This window comes from Ruditapes philippinarum, unplaced genomic scaffold (assembly GCF_026571515.1).
Source record: "Ruditapes philippinarum isolate M1 unplaced genomic scaffold, ASM2657151v2 ctg3826_1_1_1_1, whole genome shotgun sequence".
NCBI classification, from domain to species: domain Eukaryota; kingdom Metazoa; phylum Mollusca; class Bivalvia; order Venerida; family Veneridae; genus Ruditapes; species Ruditapes philippinarum.
In genome coordinates, this window is record NW_026861101.1 from 73198 (window position 1) to 88484 (window position 15287).

At 31.7% G+C, this 15287-nt stretch overlaps 1 protein-coding gene across 1 annotated transcript; it reads right to left on the reverse strand.

The window, feature by feature from the left end:
* Positions 1–2373: 2373 nt before the first annotated feature.
* LOC132714530 (uncharacterized) lies at positions 2374–10041 on the reverse strand. The gene is made up of 3 exons (XM_060697425.1): positions 9911–10041; positions 3704–3850; positions 2374–3175 (listed from the first exon to the last, which is right to left on the reverse strand). The coding sequence occupies exons 1-3, from the start codon at positions 9966–9968 to the stop codon at positions 2985–2987; spliced, it is 396 nt and encodes a 131-aa protein (XP_060553408.1). The 5' UTR covers positions 9969–10041; the 3' UTR covers positions 2374–2984.
* Between the last annotated feature and the right edge of the window lie 5246 nt (positions 10042–15287).

Below are 15287 nucleotides of genomic sequence, written 5' to 3' on the forward strand. Positions count from 1 at the left end.
GTTTTATATCATTAAAAGTGAACATACTCTATCAAACCGAGTCTGCAATTTTCATGTTATTTTGTTGTACTCATGTCTTTTCAGGGATATCCTTTTCTCTTAAAACATTTGAGACCTTTTACTAAGCTAATACGGGAGAGCTATTGTCCAACGTCTTGAACTGGTTATAAAGTACTTTTTTATAAGAAAGTAATGTAACATATATGTATTTGCTTTGCTATTTTCAATTTACATACTCGAAACAAATATGCCTTTGATCTGGCTCATGAATTTTATAATTTTATCTATATGAGTATAGCATTCAATTAATGATAGACAAAAAGCCATATTAAGTATTGTACAAATGATTTTTTATTCTACTTTTTCAGTCTTTAAAATAAGCTTTTGAATTAAACTTTGTTGATCTAAAGATCCCGAATCTGTAAATGTAATTGACTTTGTTCCAGTCTGACTTAGAAGGCTTAAAGATATGTGCATACAGAAGTAATTGGAGAACGGGGCTACAGATGATAAGATCTTTGAATATTTTCCAGGAGATAAAAACACGTCAGAGCTGTCAAATCATGTCAGTCTATTATAAAATACAAAATTTAGAAACACACTGGCTAAACAAACTACTTTTATTCTCATAAAAAAATAACATTGAAATCGACCGATATTACAACATTCCGCGCGATGATCGAAAATGTACACTCTGTAACTTAAACGATCTAGAAGACGAATTTCATTTCTAATTGGACAGCTTAAGTTGACTTAAGAAGACTGTACATACCCATGTATAAATATACCCACAAACATAATTGATTATTAAGTAGCTAAAAATGACTTAAGAAGACTGTATATACCCATGTATAAATATACCCACAAACATAATTGATTATTAAGTAGCTTAAAATGACTTAAGAAGACTGTATATACCCATGTATAAATATACCCACAAACATAATTGATTATTAAGTATACATTATGCAAATCAGTAAAAAGGATTTTTTGAAAATGGCTCATTGCTGTATTGTTACAAGGCTTTCAGATGTATGTCTTTGTTGTTTCAGACTGTTTTAGTGACAATTTTGCTTGTGTCCCTTCCCCTTGTTGTTTTCTTGTCTACGGTAAGTATCTTTCCCTTTGCCCCTAGTTTTTATCTCTTTGATTTACCCCCACCCCCTTCCCCTGGTCTCCTGTCCCCTTCCTTGTGTCCTTTAATTTTGTGGGCCTATTATTTAATCATTTATTTGTTTTCTTTGAATTCCTTATCAGTTACAATTATTTCCTATTATTCAATCATTTATTTGTTTCTTTGTATTCCTTACCAGTTACAAATTATTTATCATATGTCCATGCCCTGTTCTGTTTTTGTTTGGGGTCCGCCAGGGCTCCTTGCCACTTGTTCTTGTTGCTGGGGCGTATGGGGGTTGCGTTCAATGAACGCCTCCTTTCCTTGTTTATTTATAATCAACCTTTTTCTAAATCGCGGTCATGTATTACAAGACTTCAATTAAACCATTAAATATGATAATAGTCGCGGATGACTCATATTTTAATAGTCTTCAGTTCTGATGGTGAGTTAAAAGTACTTTAGATGAGATAGAAGCAAACATCAACAAAAGTTTGTTTATAATATGGAATGTTTTATAACAATTTAGACCCAGCAGAGCTAACACAGGAGAGTTGTAGCTCAACGGATCTATGACACTTGACCTTGAACTTTTCCACAATGATTCTTTTTTTGCTTTTATAATCTGCGTTTATGTAAGCAAAACATTTTGCCTTTGGTAATGGATTACATAAATCTTTGCAAACTTTTTTTTTTTTTTTTTTTTTTTTTTTAGACAAGAAAAAGACCAGATTGAATAACTTGAATGTGTGTTTTGAGAAAAGTATGCTTATGTTAATTATTTTTTAAATTTAAATTGGCAAACAACTAGTAAAGTTAATCAGACAAAACTATGCAATGCATTTGATTTGTGCTTTGCTATGATGCTTTTATATTTGAATTACTTTTTGTTGCACAGCGTTCGTTGAGCCATAAAACGTCTGACGTCATCTTATTCACCTGCGCCTTTTCCCTCGCTTTTTTTAAAAACCAGTCTAAAGTTGCTGGGTTTTCTTATGAACTTGCCGTCAATAACAAATTGCTTTTTTTATACATTTCTTATACAATTTAATGATTAGATGTACTGGAAAAATATAGCCTTCCTGACATATATATATATAACCATTTGGTAGCGCCTCGATCATATAAATATCATTCAGGCTATATTTTCCCGTACATTCCGTCAGAAACGTGTGTAAGTAACAATATACAAAACATGTAAGCCAGTCGAAATTTGAGAAATATTCAACTTCATATACCATTTAAGCTTATTTAAAAGACTCATTGGTAAAACTAACAAAATATCATGAATATTTTATTTTAACACAACTTTGACAAATATTTTCAATGTACATGTATGTTGATTTGTAAAGACATTCAAAAAATATATAATTATATAAATGTACGTGGGGAAAAACCGCTGCTTCTTTTCCTTCCTTCTTTTCCTTCTTCCTGTTTTTCCTTCTTTTTTATCATAATTATTATCATCATCACAATGAACAATAATATTTGTATTATGAACTCCAAACCTAAACAACTCACGCAAGCATAACTGATTGCAGACCAAAAAAAATGTGATAATTGTAATTACGCTTATTGTAACTAAAACAAAGTGCAAACGTTTTAATAAAAAGATAACTTGACCTGTTCCGCGTACTTTATATGGGGCAGTTTAGAGTCACCTCTTAAAAGAAGCTTGATTATTACATAGTGTAAATGTACGATACGAAATCATATCAGGCTTACCAAACATATGACTTATTTTTTCTAGAAAAAAAAATATATCAACAAAATAATTAATAACAATGACAGTTTCTTTCACTCTTTGCAAATATTTAACTACATTTAAATAATTGAACGTGTTTCTTTGAAGACGACACCTTGTAATGTGTTATAATACGAATTTAGATAGGAAGCACGCCATTCCATTTAAAACCATCAGATTGATAATGGAAAATGCCACATTGTTTCCATGATTACAGAAAGTTGTAGTACAAACACATTTTCCGTATCCAAGGACATCCGAACAACTATCTTCCGTTTCTGTGCTTGTGCCACAACGCCTTGTTATCTTTGACCATACTGGTGAATATAATATAATATATGACTGTATAATCAATATATCAATGTGTTAATGAATATGATCTTCTTCCATACTTATTAACATGTGTTAGTGGCGACATTGTCGAGTTGAACTACAAATGTAGTAAACTAATGATTGCTAGCCACATGGGTTCAAACCCCGTCAGGCGTAGGCTAAATTTCGTCAATATATACACATTGCAACCTTTGGTCTATACCGGTTAGTTCTAGGAACGAATTCGAGGGTATGTATTAGCTTAAAGCTTCCGGAACAATCGAACTTAAACGGATTCTTTATAAACAAACAAGTGTAAAAAAGAAAACCTCCTCGTACACTTTACTTTTTCTTACATAATTCAACAGCTCAAATGTAAAGCAAAAGACTTGCTAACTTTTATTCTGCGTAAATTTGTGAATAAATTTCAAATCACGTTCCCACATATTGAAATTTCTAGTTGTATCAATTATGGTTAAATAACTGGGTGTATACGAAATATTAAATGTAAAACATAAGTTTAGATACATTACTTGTTCCCTGGGCATGGAATGTTTTCACGCAAGACTTGCATCCGGAAGTAACCTTTCCATTGATAATAAGTACATCTCCGTCGGGGTTTTCACCACAATCTTCCCCGTCGTCGGCGGAATTACATTCATAGCAATCTATGCAATTCCCTGTTTAAAAATATATATAAGTTAAATGAAAAAAATAATGTAACGGCTTAATTACTCGTTTAGTTTGTTTTCTCTTACTCTCTAAAAGTCGGATGAAAATGAAGACTTAATTACTCTTACCGTTTAGTTTGCTTTCTTTTACTCTCTTAAAGTCGGAGTTTACAAAACATAATAACATGAAGGCCATACTAAAATTACTTTAGAGCAGACAAAAGATCTTGAACCGAGAATAATATTATGGATACCAGACATAAAATAACTCAAAGCATTAGTGAGCACTGTCTGATTATTGGCTATAGGGTGTAGCCTTTTAAAGGAAACTTTTTTTCAATTTTGTTTGTGATGACGGTAGTCCTACTTCAGTTAAACCATGTTTTTAACAGTGTTCTTTACTGTTTTTGAAAACCTAAGAACACTATTTTCAGCATGTACGATACGCAACGCGCTTCCAATGATCTCAAAACTAGAAATGTGTCCATAGGACATGGGTGCTCCCACACGCCACTGTTCTGTCAATCTTATGACTCTATGTCAAATATTTTTTGGACTACATGTGCCACAAGTTGAAAACTAAATATTTTTTACTAAGTAAAGGGCAAGAACTTTACAAATACTGAATAAATCCACAAGCAAACCCCAAGGTGTATAAGTACACATGCTGACCAACATTCTTGTAAACTTTCAGGCCTACAAGTCAAATACTTTTTTGAGCTATGCATGAACAAGTTGAAAATTGCAAATTTATACTACTGTACTCTAACAAAACTGAAAAAAATCCACATGCAAAGTCCCAGGTGCATAGCTTCACAGTGATATGATCATTATTTCTGTAATTTAGTGATGTTGATCATTATTCTTGTAAAGTTGGTTGATTCTAACTCAAGCACTCAAGCAACAAATAACAGCATAATGAAACGGTTTTTACTAAGTCAAGGGAAATAACTCTACAAATACTGGATAAATCCACAAGCAAAACCTCATGTGCACAACTACATATGCTGAGCAACCTTCCCGTAATGTTTAATGACTCTATGTCAGATCCTTTTTGCAAAAAATTTCTAAGCCAAGGGCAATAACTCTAAAATACTAAATAAATCTAGACGAAAATACCCAGGTGCACAACTACACTCTTATCAACATTTCTGTAAAGTTTCATGACTCTATGTCTAAAATACTAAATAAATCTAGACGAAAATACCCAGGTGCACAACTACACTCTTATTAACATTCCTGTAAAGTTTCATGATTCTATGTCAAATCCTTTTTGAGTTACATGCGACACAAGTTGAAAATTGCAAAATTTTACTAAGTCAAGGGCAATAACTCTAAAAATACTGAAAAATCCACACGATAATACCCAGGTGCACAGCTTCACATGCTGATCAACATTCCTGTAAAGTTTCATGACAAGGTCAAATCCTTTTGAGTTACATGCGACACAAGTTGAAAATTGCAAAATTTTACTAAGTCAAGGGCAATAACTCTAAAAATATTATATAAATCCCCACAAAATACCCAGGTGCACAATTAAACATGCTGATCAACATTCTTGTTAAGTTTCATGACTCTAGGTCAAATACTTTTTGAATTACGTGCGACACAAAAGAGAACGGAGAACGGACGGAAGGACGGACGGACGGAAGGAAGGACGGACGGACGGACGGACAAGGGTATATCTAAATGCCCGCCACTAAAGTGGGGGCACAAAAAAAGTAAAACACAAATAACGCATAAAACAGTATACTCTTGATACACGCTTACATGTCTTCTACTGTTAGACAGTAGTAAAGTTTAGATAAAAAATAACACAAATTTCTACTTGAATTCAACTAATTTGAGTAATAATAGACATTTAATGCTTAAACTGGCTTAAACTGGTATTGATTTTAAAGAGAAAGCATGTCATCTTAAAGAAATGTTAAAACTGTCAGATATCAAACTTTTGGAATGAAGGGAAATCAATTTAAGATCAATCGTATACCGATCAATAACATAATACAGCCAATTCATTTTCAAAACTGTTTCTACAAAAATAGACATACTTTAAATGTAGTTATAAATACTCATAAAGACATGTTGATTCATAGGAACCATTGTAATGTTTTGTTTGAATAAGGTTGCCAGTACTTTAGTACTTTGATTTTTATAAAGTTTGAAATATGACTTTCTTTTTTCAAATATAGAAATATAATATATGTCAAAATTTTAATTTACAATTTCTGTACATGTTTGGGACAATTTTGACATATTTTGTAATGTTTATCTGCCAAAATCAATTTAAAAAAAGGTGCCGAAGATATAAACTATGATTATAAACATGTAAATGTATTCCATTTAACTTTTTGTACAAATCTGAACATCTTCGATATGAAACTTTTCAACTATCAGTTGATAGAAATGAGCCGCGTCATGACAAAACCAACATTATGGGTTTGCGACCAGCATGGATCCAGACCAGCCTGCGCATCCGCGCAGTCTGATCAGGATCCATGCTGTTCGCTTACAAACACTATAACATGTAGAGAAACTGATAGCGAACATCATGAATCCTGATCAGACTGCGCGGATGCGCAGGCTGGTCTGGATCCATGCTGGTCGCAAACCCATTATGTTGGTTCTGTCGTGACGAGACTCAAATGTACTTTGCAAATAAACTTCTTTTATAATTCGCTACCACTGCAAAAGATTAAGAAGGTAATTATCAGAAGCATGTCAACCTTGTATTTTATAACATATCTACAAAAGTCATAAATAATTTACGGAGGTCTTCATTTTTTCATCAAAGTTACACAAGTTTGTATAATCATACCTATTTAAGAACAAAGATAATAGTAAGAATAGTTTTCTTGCTTGTTGTTTTTTAGTTTGTTATTTTTTTTTGTTGTTGTTTTGTTGGGGGTTGGTTTGGGGTGGTTGTTTTTGTTTTTGTTATATTTTTGTAGTTTTTCATTTTTTGCATTGGTTTTGGGTGGATCGTTTTGTTTTCTTTCTTTCTTTTTTTCCAAATAATCCAAATAGTTCCACCATTGAAACATTTGTATGAAAACAATGTTATCTAGATTGAAAAGTGAAATATCGCCAAAAATGAAAATGTCTCAAAAACAGAAAGTAACCAATTAATTAAACTTACATTATGCCCATATATATTATATAGTGATAAGCATTTGAAATCCGAAATAACAATAATTAGTTAACATTTTGCCATAATTTCTTCCAATTTTATTTTTTACTTCAGCTATGAATGATAAATAACTCATATAACAAAATAGTAAATTTCTGTAAATATCCATCGGAATTTACCAGTCACGTTGAATTTATCAAAAAGAGAGGGATACACTTTTAAAATTCTAGACAGATTAATATTTTATCGTAAACATTTTCCAATATCAACTGTTGGTAAATCGCTATTAAAACTACCACTCTGCGGAAATATATGTTTAATTCAGCTCAACTTGACAAGGAATAGAATGGGCATAATGAAACATTAAGCATGTAATCGCTTTAAAATATTTTTCTTTTTAATTTCAAATAAATGCATAGATCATATACATAATGAATAACAAAAAACAGAGCTCTAAAAACATATCGTTCAAATGATATTCAAAATCTTTATTACTTTATAATAAAGAAATGCGTTCATGTTACAAATAGGTTAAGTTGAATACAAAGCATTATTCAAAATAAATACTGTTTAAAATCAATAAAAGTGAATGCGACATAATATTCAAGTTTAAGATGCTTTTACAGTCTATTTAACTGACTTCTAATTTCTTTACATTTCAACAATTTGAATGTTTGGTATAATGTTTCAAAAGATATTAAGATAAACCTTTATGAAATTATTTTAATGACAGACTTGTTATTTCTATAGGGCTTCGTTTCAGTTCGTTTAATTTATTCTTTTATTCAGATAAAAAATAACTATATGTAAAACACATGCCAATACAATTTTACAGCGGTACTCTTCAAATTAAAATAAAAACATAAATATTTTAATAATCTACATTGAATTCAGTTAAACAATCAAACATCTCACACTAAGCAACAAGATTCATGATTAATTATTTTCATTTTGTTGTTTTTTTTACATGCGTTTTATTAATACTATCAATAAGATTATAAATGGTATTCAGAATTAATTCACTAAAAGTGCAGAAATAGTCACTGAATTTTTCTTTATTCATACATCTAAACATGGCTTAGGATTAACAAACTTCGTCGTGTCTTTTAATAACAACCATAATATTACGACCTTGAATCGAGTGAAATATAAATCATTGTAAATGTATGTCACGTGACAAAAAACTGCTGTATAGTCATATTACAGTAAAAGATACTTTACAATAACTTAATGTTAAGGCCCAGTTACACAGACGGTCGGTCCCCAATCGGTCATTTAATTTTAAATTTACTCGCTGCTATGATCGGTTGTCATGCGTGATTTTATTTCTGGTTTTCTGTGTAAACGGCCATCGGTGACAGAAAACAAACTCAAACGGGAATGAGTCGATGATTAAATACTGAAATACTTTTGGTTTTTATCGTTTGTAAATCGGAGCTAAATCGGGCGTAACGCTGATTAATCGGTGTTTGATAGCTAGTCATCAGTGGTTAAACACTTTCCGTCAGATATGGCCAGTGATTCATATTTGGTTATCTTTGTCCGATCGGTGATATCGGTAATTAAGAGCTTGCATATCTCGTGATATAGGTTGCCGTCGGTAATTTTTAAAATATTTTCACCGATCGAGAATTTTAAACGTGTTTAAAAATCCCAATCGGTAATTTTTCACCGATGAAACTTATCTTTCCCCAATAGCAGTTGATAGGTGGAAAACAGGTGACCAATAGGTGATATCGGTGATCAATACGTTGTCATCGGTTCACTCCATAATTTGGCTAAAAAAACTACCGATCAATCACCGATGGCTCTGTGTAACTGGGGTGTTATAGCTAATTTTGTAAATTTAGATGTTATAATCTGCCATTCATAATCATGTTTATATTCCCTATAAAAAATCAACTTTATCGTTAAGATACTCAAAAACAGATTACAGAAAATAGCTTCAATATTGCATGATTGACAAAATACGAAGCAGTGCCATTTAATAAAAGGCCTGTTCTAATTACATTAAAGGCCAGTGAACACTACAAGTTGTACCCAATTTACCCAATACATTACTAATTTGCGAGAGAGTAAACTTTTAAAAATGTTTGTTTGTAAGTTTTACAATGTAGTATGTAGCGAATTGAAAGATATTTATTATACGTCAAATTTATTATAACAATTCATGGTTAGATAGGCAAGGTTTACATCGTTGTAAATACAGAAGCTCGGCTTCGTACGGTTAGTACAAATTTCAGTGATGTTTACCGGTGCATTCTTTCTGATTTAATCATACTTTTCTGTTTTAATCGGTTAATAATTTTGTGGGTTTTTTTTGTAAAGGGTTAAGATTTTATAAGCATTTGCAAGCACATTCAAAATGTCATGTTGAGTACAACTCAATAGCAATACTACTTGGCATATGCGTAAAAAAAACATTTATGTGAATAGGTTTATTAAAACTTTGAATTTTCTTCAAAAAATGCCATACTTTGTATTAAATTGGTGTGAAAAACACTTGCATACAAAATAAATTTTTATGTAAGTATTATTTGTAATATCTGGACATTCCTGGTACAGAGTACCTCCCGGTATAAAGTACCTTGAGGATATTACTTCTAACTGGTTGTCAGGGGAGCTAAATACTGATATCGGTGTATTGTACTTCAATTCAAAATCTATATGAAACTGTGAACAAATAAGACCCTTTTTTAGATTTGTAACATAAAAGTGCTAACAATACGTAACAATACGTAATACGTATACTATTACACACAAAGGATACTTCTGAATGTCATTGCTTACTTGCAATAGATAATGTCACGTCAGATTTTGAGTACCTATCTAAAATTATTTTATAAAAATGGCATCCATCCCATAATAAATCTTTAAAATAACCACCATTCTGATAAAATATAAAACATTGTATTCAAAGGAAATAGGTAGACACTCACCTTCTTGAAAATTCGCAAAAAGTACACAAGATATTAGTAAAATATGTAATATTTCCATGATATTAAAATTTCTTATTCATACATATAACAAACTCGTATCTATAAATATGATAAATTATAATGAAAAATAGAACACTAAAGTACAGTATTCTATCATTTAAACTGTTTGTCATTTTGTATTGAAAAATGATTGAATCTTATTACGCAGAGCTTTTGTCAAATACAAAGGGTTTTTCAAATTGTGTTTTTAATCAATACTAGTGAATGTGGCATTAAATTCATGTTTAAGATGCTTTAAAATAATCAAAATTTTATTGTCGCTCTATTTCTTTATATGTCACCGATTTTAAATGCTTGGTGTTGTATGACGAATATATAAAGTATAAATATATCAAATCATTCTATTGACAGAATTGCAATATTGATTTTTATTTCTTTTTCATGAGTAAACTGACAGTTGATTTGATTTAATCTTTGATTAAAATGAAATACTTCAATTCTACAGCCCCTTATTTGTAAACGAAGTTCAGAAAACATTGGCTTTCCATTTGAAGATGGGGTATTAAAATGCTTTGCAACATAGCAAGAAAGTATAAAGGACTCCCAAAATAAATCTAGTCATTCCGTAGTAAATCATGCGTCTTATTCAAAATCATATGTTTGTACTACTCTGTCAACATCTTTTCTCAAGAAATATTTTTTTAAAGTTTGTCTGTTTTTCGCGGACCCGCTTTAATTACTCCGTTGCACGAGAGATAATGAAAATTGCATCATCTCACACGCACCCTCGCACCGTCTTAAACGGTATTCAATCCTCAACATTAAAGTCATTGGATTAATATATCCAAGAGGGAATATAAAATGAGAGGTATCGGGTTTTACGTCGCACTAACACCGAAAACGTCATTTGGCGATTTTTATTTCTTGAAATTCAACTTTCAATTCAAATTCTTTATTCTATCTCAGTGCATCATACATGATACAAACATAAGGTATGTCAATAATGAACATTTGTAAAAACAGCAGTTTGTTTGATTGGGTTTTACGTCACACCGACACAGTCAAGGTCATTTGGCGACGTTCAAGCTTTACTGGTGGAGACCTCAGGTGCCCTTCCGTGAATTATTTCAGGCACGAACGGGCATCTGAGTAGAACCACCGACGTTCCGTAAGCTAACTGGATAGCTTCCTTACATGAAAGAATCCAAAGTCTCTGTCGGGATTCGCGGATTCGAACCCACAGCGGTGAAGGGCAGGTGGTTTGAAGTCAACGACCTCGGACGCCCCCACCCCCCAAAAAAACAAAAAACAAAAAAACAAACAAAAAACAGCAGTACGTACTTTGCAAGTCATTACAGAGAACAATCAAAATACATGAAAAAGATTAACCATCTATTGTTTGTTTTTATTTTCTTCTTTCGTTCAGTAGGGAAGTAATTTATTTAGTGTAATGATTATGCAGCATAATTAACATATACAAAACACTTTTTTTCAATAAACAGCTGATAATTATATTTGACCACGTGTTATTTATAGTCGGAAAATAACATAAAATGATGTTTATTTCGTATAATCATCTTTTGACACCTGTCATGTATAATTTCGGGCAAACGACAGTATTTGTTTTTATAAGAAGTGTAGATTTAAACTGATTGTGAAGTTTAAGTTATCGAAAATTGTGTCAACTGAATTTTAACACATTTTTGCGGGGTTTATTTATTTCCTTATTTCACGGGCATTACGTAACGTGGTCTCACGTGGGTTTTATGTTACTCTCAGAAAGTGTTTATGGATTTATTTCTATTGTTCTAAAGTTTGGATTAATCTTTATAAAGTGATTTTTGGATACAGTTCACTATGAACTTTGGTGCAATGACTGGAAAGCTAGTGTACAGTGCTGTTGTCATTAAGGAAAACGTAAGTGTTAACATTTAATTGTTAATATCATAGATATGAGCTTCACGGGGGAGAATCACGCCGTTCGTTACCCAAACAAACAAGATTGCGGATGCAGCCGAAAAGTAAGTTTTTCCCTTTTTTCTCTGAAATTCGTAATGGTACATATAACAACCTTTTCCACAATTTTCCGTGCACACAGGATTTTATTTCATGATGTTTTGTCCCGTACTTCATCTAAAATTGAATTTTAAAAAATTAACTGCACTCTTTCTAATATATCTAAATTTACAAATCCACAAATTTCACAACCACATTGGTCTAATAGTTTTACAAAAAGATATCAACTTGTAGATCAATAGGTAAATCAAGTATTCTGATCTTTTTTAAAAGTGTAAAACATGGCTTTATTTGCTTGTTCCGCAATATGCTTTTTGGCTGTTTAATTGCTGCCACTTCTTGATACATACATATATGCCTGGGTATTTATATTCATTTACTATCCCTAATTCTCGACCATTGAATAAAACTTTATATTATAATTCTTTTTCCCACTAATAATATTTTGCTTATGCTAACATTAACAATTAATTTTCACTGTAAACAATATTTCTCAAAAATATTCAAAACTATTCTGCAAGTCAGCTTCATTTTCACTTACTATAACAGTGTCATTAGCATAAATTATAATGAATATTTGTAAAAATTGATAAAAACCTTTACACTGAGCAACACTATTTACACCTTTGCTCTTTTTTCACAAAAAAAACTCTTCTAAATCATTCAAAAATAATGAAAAAGGAGAGGAGACAAACTTTCTCCTTGTCTTACACCTTTTGAACAATTAAAGAGTAGAGAATTACTATCTTTTGTAACAACTGGATTTAATGTTTGCATTATACATACTTTTAATCAGGTCAAAACATTTACCATTTATGCCATATTTTAAAAGTTTAAACCACAGTCCTTGTCTCCAAACAGAATCAAAGGCTTGTTTGAAGTGCAAAGCATAGCTTTTTTATTTGCATTAAGTAAATCTGTGAGACATTGAAGAACAAAAAGGTCATCTATTGTTGAATGATTCTGTCTAAAACCAGCCTGACACTTTCTAATAACATTGTTTTCTTCTACATACTTATTCAATTTACTTTTTATAAAAGCTGTAAATAATTTACCAACACAGCTTAACAGTGTAATGGGTCTTACATTTTCTGGCATTGTTTTGTCACCTTTTTGCTTATAAATAGGAATAATGTTTCCACTTGTCCAGGATTCTGGAATAATGGCTGTATCCAACAAAAAGGTTAAACAGTTTTACATAAATAGGCATTATACGGTCAATCGTAGTTTTATATGTTCATTAATAATTTTGTCAACACCAAGGCTTTAATTGCTTTTTAGTGTTCTTAATGCTTTTAAATTTTCTTCTCCTGTTATTGGCAGATTTATTTCATCATTTATATCACGTGAGAATTCATTACTTTCAAAAGAGTTTTCATTTATTTCTTTAAAAAAATGTGTACAGTTTATCTAAAGAGGTGCTTTCTGTTGGTTTCTAATCAACAGAATTGATTATTTTCCAGAAGTCTCCACTACTTTAAGACTAGCAATTTCTTAAAGATTTTATTTTATTTTGTCTATATTATTTAACTCGTCTTGAAATTGTTGATTTATATTCTTTACTTTCATTTTTGTGTCGCCTCTACGGAGTAGTGGCGACATATAGGGATCACTTCTCCGTCGTCTGTCTGTCCGTCTGTCTGTCTGTCTGTCCGTCCGTCCGTCACAAAACTTGTCCGGACTACTGCTCATAAACTACTGGTGCAATTTCATCCAAACTTTACAGGAATGATCAGTACCAAGTCTAGTTGTGCATATTGTCAGCTTTTTCCGGTTCAATGATTTTTGTCAGAGTTATGGCCCTTTAATAATTTTTAATTTTAAAGTTTGTCCGGACTACTTCTCTTATACCACTAATGCAATTTCAATGAAACTTTACAGGATTGATCTGTAGCTCAAGTCCTTGCGCATATTGCACGGGTTTTCCGGTTGAATGATTTTTGGCCGAGTTATGGCCCTTTGACAAAAAGGTGTTTTTTCTGTGTGTTGCCAAATACACAAAAGCTTGTCCGGACTACTGCTCATAAACTACTGGTGCAATTTCATCCAAACTTTACAGGAATGATCAGTACCAAGTCTAGTTGTGCATATTGACCGCTTTTTCCGGTTCAATGATTTTTGTCAGAGTTATGGCCCTTTAATAATTTTTAATTTTAAAGTTTGTCCGGACTACTTCTCTTATACCACTAATGCAATTTCAATGAAACTTTACAGGATTGATCTGTAGCTCAAGTCCTTGCGCATATTGCACGGGTTTTCCGGTTGAATGATTTTTGGCCGAGTTATGGCCCTTTGATAAAAAGGTGTTTTTTTCTTTGTGTTGCCAGATAAGCAAAAGCTTGTCCGGACTACTCCTCATAAACTACTGCAATTTTATCCAAACTTTACAGGAATGATCAGTACCAAGTCTAGTTGTGCACTGTCCGTCTGTCTGTCCGTCTGTCACAAAATTTGTCCCAACATGAAATTGGCCATCATGAGGCGACACATGTGATTACTGATCGCTCTTGTTATCATTTATGTTAACACATTCTATCTTTACTTCATGTTTCATTTTCAAACTCAATGAGATAGGATAGTGTACATCAGACAGTAATGAGCAAAAATCTCCCACTGTTAGTGATTTTAGATATTTAAAACATTCAGTATTACATATATAGTAATCTACCACAATTTTTCCTTTTCATGTCGTTTTACAATTGTCATAGTCAGGCCTTATTCTACCATTCAAAATGAAAATGTCATTGCTTTTACAAAAATCCAACAGTTCTGAACCATACTCATTTTTAACCGTATCAATATTTCTTCTTACGATAGGAATATCAGAATGTATAAATGATTCAAAAAGTAATTGGTTTTCCTCATATGCCTCACTATTACCATTTAAATCATAAAACTACCTTTCTTAGAATAATCTCTTTCATTACTAACCCTAGAGTTAAAGTCTCCAAATAACAACATATTTGTCAATCTCCATTTGTAGTTCTAAATAAGGATCAACATGTGCATACCTGGTTCAAATAGGTGGAATATATACTATTCCACAAACAATTTCTTCTTCATTTTGTGTTCGATTAAATTTAATTTCGAAAATTAGCATTAGTTTAGTTTGGCACTCAAGAACTTCTATATTTAGGAAATAGATATCAATTCTGAGTGCATTGTTGTAAAATAATGCACGGTTTGAGTTCAAATCCGTAGTAATATAATCACGAAGGCCGATAGGCCTGAGTGATTTATTACAAAGCATTTGAACGAAAAACGTGCATTATTATACAATAATGCACGAAGAATGAATATCTATTTCCATTCTAACACGTCAAGAAAAAATATAATTATTATTATAAAGTTGGACTTTATG